At 47.9% G+C, this 7,270-nt stretch overlaps 1 protein-coding gene across 1 annotated transcript; it reads left to right on the forward strand.

The window, feature by feature from the left end:
- Nucleotides 1-3,525: 3,525 nt before the first annotated feature.
- On the forward strand, nucleotides 3,526-5,541 carry LOC310992734 (uncharacterized protein). Its single transcript, XM_083980891.1, has 2 exons — nucleotides 3,526-3,701; nucleotides 4,502-5,541. Exon 2 carries the CDS (start codon nucleotides 4,504-4,506, stop codon nucleotides 5,293-5,295), a length of 792 nt encoding a protein of 263 aa, XP_083837017.1. The 5' UTR covers nucleotides 3,526-3,701; nucleotides 4,502-4,503; the 3' UTR covers nucleotides 5,296-5,541.
- The last annotated feature ends 1,729 nt before the right edge of the window (nucleotides 5,542-7,270 follow it).

The raw sequence follows: 7,270 nt of genomic DNA on the forward strand, positions 1-7,270 counted from the left end.
AGAACATACTAATGCTGATGTGCTTTCCAGGCTCCCTGTTGCAGCTGCAGTCTCCCAAGTCCCAACTCCACCCACTCGGCCTGATGAGCTTCTGGTAGGGGTGGTGGAAGCACCAGGGTCGAGCAATGACGTTGTCCCTGCTAGCTGGGGGTGGGACCCACACCGTTGGAGGGAGTTGCAGGGGAGCGACAACGACCTGGCCACAGTCTCAACCTACCTGGAGCGTGGTGCCCTACCCCCAGCTGCAGAGAGGAGGGCACAGACACCAACGGTGAAGCAACTACTGAGCCAGTGGGGTAGGCTGAGTCTACGTGAGGGGGTAATTTGTCGTTCTGTGCACGATGAAGTGACTCATGATGTTGTGTTCCAGATAGTTGTGCCGCAACCCCAGATCCAGTCTCTCCTAGGGGCCTACCACACACAGATGGGCCACCAAGGCCAGGAGAGGACACTGTCTCTGGTGAGGAGGAACTTCTATTGGCCAAAGATGGAGATGTCTGTAAACACATACATCCAAGGCTGCCCACGATGTGTGCTCTTCAAAGCAAGGCGAGATAGTAAAGCCCCCTTGGTCCCCGTGCTGCCCAAGGCCCCCCTCCACTAGCCTGGTCGCGCCCACACTAGTGACGTCACGCCTCGCAAAAGCGCTGCTGACTTCTAGTCTGGCCAACCGTGCTATTAACTGGATTTCTGTCTCCCGAATTTTCGGGAACTCCACCCTCTTTTTCGAGAGCCAATCAACGTCGAGCCTCTCCAACGGCTCTGGGTAGAGGCGTGTTGCAGTAGAGCAGCGACCGGAACCTCATTGTAAACAGCAGCATGGAGCAGCGGACAAGAGCGGTGTGACTGGTTTAAGCTTCGACACCGCCTATTCTGGCTTCGACCAATAGCAGACTGAGGCATTTGAGGGGGGCGGGTAAACCAGGTTTGAAGGATGCGCTTTGAGAAATGGATTCTCTTAACGTCTTGGCCAGACCCAATGCTGAGTATCAACATTGGAAAGTCGTGCCAACCAGGCTACCCCTCCACATTGTTGCCATGGACTTTTTGAGCTTGAGTCGACCGACCGATCGCTACCAGAACATCCTGGTGGTCACAGACTTATTTACAAAATATGCCTGGGCCATCCCCACGACGGACCAGACCGCCTCCACCACTGCCAGGGCCCTGTGGGGTGGGGTGTTCCAACCCTTTGGGTGCCCTGAGGTCCTGCACTCGGACCAGGGCCCAAACTTTGAATCGCAACTGATTCGAGAGCTGTGTCAGCTTTACGGGTGCCGGAAGACCCACACCACGCCATACCACCCACAGGGGAATGGAGGGTGCGAGAGGTTCAACCAGACCCTGTTGAGCCTGTTGGGGACCCTGGAAGCCGAACAACAGAACAGGTGGGTGGATCATCTCCCCTCCTTATTGCAAGCTTATAATAACACCGTTCACAGCACTACGGGCTATGCCCCCACTTACCTGATGTTCGGGAGGCATGTGCGCCTACCCATTGATCTGCTCTTAGGCGCAGGACAGCCGGATGGAGCCCAGAGTGCATCAGAGTGGGTGAGCCAACACCATCAACGACTTCACTCTGCCTATCAACGGGTATCTGAACATTTGGCAGGGGCTGCTGCCAGGAACAAGCGCCTGTATGACCGAACAGCCCACGACTGCCCGCTGCTCCCTGGAGAGCGGGTCCTGGTCCGAGACAATCGACGACAAGGCAAAGGCAAGTTGAGCGACAGGTGGGAACCTACACCCTATGTGGTGGTTGGCCGCCGTGGACCAGACCTACCTGTCTACACGGTACGACCGGAAGGGAAGCCAGGCCCAGACCGTGTACTGCACCGCAACCAGCTCCGACCCTGCCCCAACTACCCAACAACTACAAGAGAAGGACAGGCCAATCCAGATGTCCTACCACGACCTTCGATGGCGTGGGCATTGGTCCCTGTGGGCCCTGAACCAGCTGCAGAAGGGAGGGACCCCCCACCACAGCCTCGTCGCTCCCAACGCGACACCCAAGGCAGGCCCCCCGAGAGGTATGGTAACTGGGCCTCCTAAATACTAGTTCTAGGGACTAGAACCAATTAGTGGGGGAGGATGTCACGGGGTGACTATGGGGAACCAAAGTATGGGGGAGGGAGGTTCCTAGGGGAAGACTTACCTGGTGTACCCAAGATGGCCGCCTCCAGAGTCCCAGGGGAGGACTTACCTGGTGCACCAAGATGGCCGCCCTCAGCTGCAATCAATACACAAGCAATCAAGCTCTCATTGACTCACCCATCAAACCTGATGTGCTGCAGGTGTGCAGTGACTAGACTGTGTGACGATTGGGCCACAAGCTGTGTGTGGGTGTGTTTTTATATACCTTCAGGTATGGGATTCGAGGCGGCTGATCACAGAACACACGGGGAGCAGAGCTGGTCGTAGAGAGGACTGGGAGCTGAAGGTGTGGTGGAGCTTGGAGGAGCCGAAGCAGGACGGAGACAAAGGATCAGTACGGAGCTAAGTGCCTCTCTCTCAACCACATTACTCTCTGCTCATGAGAATGAACTGCTGTGCCCACTCCATCACCCTGGCTGTCTAGTGGAGTGTTGCGGGACCCAACCTTAAGTGTGATTTGCCTTACCTGTTTTCTTTGTGTGTTTTTGCCTGTCTTCACCAGCGTTGGGATTTTTGTGTGCTGTTGCCCTAATAGGATGCCATCATCGTGTAGTCGGGCCGTAGCAACCTCTGGCTGATTCTGGGTCACAGTGGAGCCCCAAAAGCAGCAACTGAGAGTAAAAGAACTGGACCCTACACCTCCAGTGGAGACACAGAGAGAGAGAGAGAGAGAGAGACACAGAGAGAGACCCGACCCGTACCTTGCAACCCTGCTCCCCCCCCTTTGCCTGGATGGTTTGGACTCACCTTTGCCCTTTAAACCCCCCCCCTTCCTCCTCTAGACCATAGACTTTTTTATCCATTGTTGTGCAAATAAAGAGACTGCTTTTTTTACAGTTCTGGTGTCTTGGTGTCTGGTTTGCTCCTCTGAGTAGCGCTTGAGAGTCAACACAGGCAGTTTCCGCCTGTTACACTTGTCCCCTGTGACACACACCTAACAAGTATGAAGCCTACAACATGTGCAGAGCTGTCACATGCGTGTCACATTATCTGCATGATGCACATTACATGCATGATAAGGTCAAACCACCACTGCATGTGTGTAGTGTCCCTTAATAAATGAATAAAAATAAACCTCAATCTCTTTTCCTTCCTCTGTTTTTCTGTTTTGTTTTCCCTTCATCTTCCCTTCTTTTCCTCTCTCACTCTCACTCCCACCACCTCCATTTCTCCTTCCCCTCCTTCTCTGCCTCTGTTTTTCTCTCTCCATCAATACAGTTGGCCAATGACAGTGCTGGGGCTGAGGAAATGGATGGTGTGTCTATTTTTAGAACCAGGGAAGGAGGGCAAACCAAAAGTAAGAGAGCGGGTAGAGAGAGGGGGGAGGGAGGGATGTGAGGAGAAGATAAATCTGCATTCTGCCACTGCCTCTGGTCAGAGACAGTTGGAGTTACAAGGAGAAGCAGCATCACTAGCTGTGGACACAGTTTTATGAATTGGAAAATCACACACACATTCATCGCCATAAATCCTGCAGACTTATATTTGAGATTGCAAGAGCAAAGGGAAGAAGTAAGGACCCGACAAAGACCATCTGTGAGCAGGTGAGTGTGGAAGCAATTTGTGCAGAAAAACCTTACATAATTACTGATAATGCATGAGGTGAAAATGCACAGGCTGCCTTTTCTGTGCTTCAGCACTGAGCTGCTTGCCGTGGAACCATTTTTAGCTGCTGTATACCGAAGGTGTGGTCTAAATTTAGCTATGGTTACACCTTAGAAGAAACTGGGAGAGGCTGGTATTTTGGTTTGGCTTGTGCTATTTTTGGCACGGAGGTTGAGACAAAAATACATTGTGGGCTACACTTAGGGTTATGACAATATGGGGTTACATAAGAAAATATAGGCTGACACATACTGTGGCTTTACACGACTGAGAGAGGCATTTAAAAATAGTCCTGTATTTATGTTGCTGCTCCGTGCTGGAATTGTTTGTATTTGGGGTTGTTTACACTGCCACTCCAAAGTAAGCAGAGGCTGGTGTCTGAAATTGGGAGGAGGAGAGATACAGTAGAAGATCTAAGGAAGGATTATATGTGAATAACATCTGATTGATACGGTATAATGGGACAATAACCGAATGAACAGAAAAACACAAACATAACGCTCTGTTGAAAACCACCAACATTGGACAGCACACAGATGTGGTAATATAAACTGCTTTCTAATATGAATTTAATGTGAAAAGTAAAACTGTACACAGTGTTTGCAAAGGAATCTTGAAACTCAAAATAAATGAATGCAAAAATCACTTTCCTGCTGTGCATCACTGTCTTGTGCTCCCTAACATCTGGCAGATGTTTTGGCTGTAAACATGACCTCTTTCCTCCTCGTCTTTCTCCCAGCTATGCGTCCGCGGTCCAGACTGCTGTCCAAGAGAAGACTCCTGCTGCCCACAATCAGAGAGGGCACGGAGGAGACAGTGAGGGATCTGAATGAGGCCAACGCTCTTCTCATCTCCGGCCACAGCCAGTCTGTGTCCTCAGAGGACTACCTCCTCTCCATCTGCCACCTGGCTCACCCCACCTTCCCCACTAGGGATGTATCGCCTGACAACATCAACACACGGCAGCTGGATGCTGTGCACCAGAGGCTGAGGCTGTCGCGGCACACTGGGACTACATCGAACACCTTTGAATTCAACCCCACAGAGGAGGTACAAGCCATAAATGCACAGCAGGGAGAGGAGAAAGAACTGGGTTGTGAGCTGATGTTTGGCAACTCTGACCCTTTGGAGTATCTGTATGGACACCAGAACAACCTCTCAGGAGGGGTGAGGAGGGTGTTTGTTGAGGGAAGGTTTACAAGGCAATATGGGAGTAAATGGGAGGGCCAGGTTCGCTCCAGAGCACACAGCATCCCGCATGCTTCAAGTCCAGATCTCCTACGCCAGCGCAAGAGCAGCTGCCCTGAGTTAGAGACCAACATAAACACCTCAGCCCTAAATATCTCCCCAAAACACAGTCTATCCAGGTTGGAGGCCAGGAGTGGGACCCCAATAGTAGGAGGAGCAGAGCGAGAGAGACAGAACCCAACCATCAAACAATCCCTCATCTCCCAGTGGATCTCTGACTGCAGGTCAGCGTGGAGGGAGGCACGTGCACGAGCCTGTATGCTGCCCGCTATTGCTGAGATTTAGGGCAAAACTGGACAGACATTATGGCAGACGACATTCCTCAATAAAGTATCCTGGTCTTTCTCTGTCAGTGCATGAGACATTGGCATTAGGACATATGTAGAAGTTTATTATGCAGATAAACAACAGAGATACGATTAAATACACAGTTAAAAACAAGAGGCAAATAAATATTGTAATGATTGTCCATAAGTAATGTTATCTCAATATTATTATGTGCACCCTGTATGCTGGTGGTCATACAAAATCATTAAAATGGACACATCTGCAAAATCCTTTTATATCTTCCTGTGTTTTGTGAGCTGAGTATGAATGAATAAACTGATCTTTTGATACTCTCAGTGTGGGCAGTTTTGTTTCTCTTTTTGTTCCCCTCCAAGCTACAATCTGTGTTTTCTTGCATGTGTAAACCCTGCGAAAATGAACTCCACTCTCAGCTCTGCTCGTTCAAGGCACTGGAGTTTCTATGGTAACTGTCGTGGGATCCGGCGCTGGTAAACACAAGTGTGGAGAGGCACAGGCTCTCACTCACTCGGTGTCATCCTCACTCGCTGAACCTAAACACACAAGATGCAGGTCATCTGCTGCAACGGATTCACGCATGTCTAGAGAGAGAGAGAGAGAAAGGAAAATGCTATATTGACCTGAACAGTCAATGCTAATTCATACTTCATAGGCTACTACACTTTCATTAAAAATTTGATACATTTTCATTTTCAAATTTAATTGTAATATTAACTGTTGTGACCATTGAGGAGTTTTGACTCTGTTTTGCAGAAAGAAAAACTATCAGAGCAAAATGTAGGAATGTAGTTTTGGAAGTGAGACACTAGAGGGCAGAGATGTACCAATAATGAAAATACTTTACATAATGGACCTATCACATATTTCATAAGTCTACCATAAACAGTGCAATCCTATGCAGTACAAATGATATTGATGTAACTCTAGATGTGTATTTTTAACACCACAGTTAGAAATGTAAGGATTAGAGCTCTCAGCAAAAGCTATTGGCACATACATATTTTTTGTCCTCCCTGCCTTCCTTCTGTAATGAGAATGAGCTGTTTGGATAGGTTGTGGGTAAAAGTCAGTTCATCTATAAATAACAAAATACATTTAAATTACAAAACAAGAAAAAACACACACACACACCCCAAAACACAAATCCAAAACTTTGAACTACATTCACAAACCCCAGACTTTTCTATCACAATTAAACTATAACCTCAAAACCAGTTATCCTGTGTTCAAAACCAAACAATGTGTTGAGATCATGTACACACAGGAAGTAAAGATATAGTCACCACATCCGTTAGACACACATATAATTCAAGACACAGCATCCAGGGCATGTAATTAACTAAATTGTCGTAGTCAAAGTGTCAAAGTGATATCTACATTCAGCACTTAAAAAAAACAAAAACAAAATAAAATAAATAAAAAGCACATCACACTCACTGAGATTAATTCTCCATTATCATGGCTGACCTAGACCTTCACTGCCCCACAGTGAAAGAAGAGGCTGTAAAGTGTGTGAAAACTGTCTTAACACTGAATACTTTACGAACTGAAGTTGATATTGTGCCTTACTGACTAACAAATAAAACAGAACACCATTATTTTACTGACTGATGAGATAAAGCTGAACCTGTGTCTCTACACTGGAGATTGCCAAGCTGCACACAGTTACCTCATCACCAGAACTAACACTGAACATATATTCTCCACTTTGGCATTACTGATCAACACTGAATATATCTCGCTAATGATTGTTTTAGTAGATTGAGCACTTAACACATTTTACTCATTTAAACAAGTTAATCCTTAGTGGTGTGAAACTTTTGTCTTTATGTAAGTTGTTCTGAACTGTATTTGAGCTATTGTGTCCATGGAGAGAGAGGAGCCACCAGGACATATCTGTACACCAACAGCTGCACATCTGGACACCAGTCTGTCCAGCTCCTGAAATTTGCGG

Source organism: Trachurus trachurus (assembly GCF_905171665.1).
Source record: "Trachurus trachurus genome assembly, chromosome: 10".
NCBI lineage: Eukaryota > Metazoa > Chordata > Actinopteri > Carangiformes > Carangidae > Trachurus > Trachurus trachurus.

Coding starts and splice junctions, on each gene's coding strand:
- LOC310992734 (XM_083980891.1), top strand. CDS start 4,504: ATGCGTCCGCGGTCCAGACTGCTGTCCAAGAGAAGACTCCTGCTGCCC.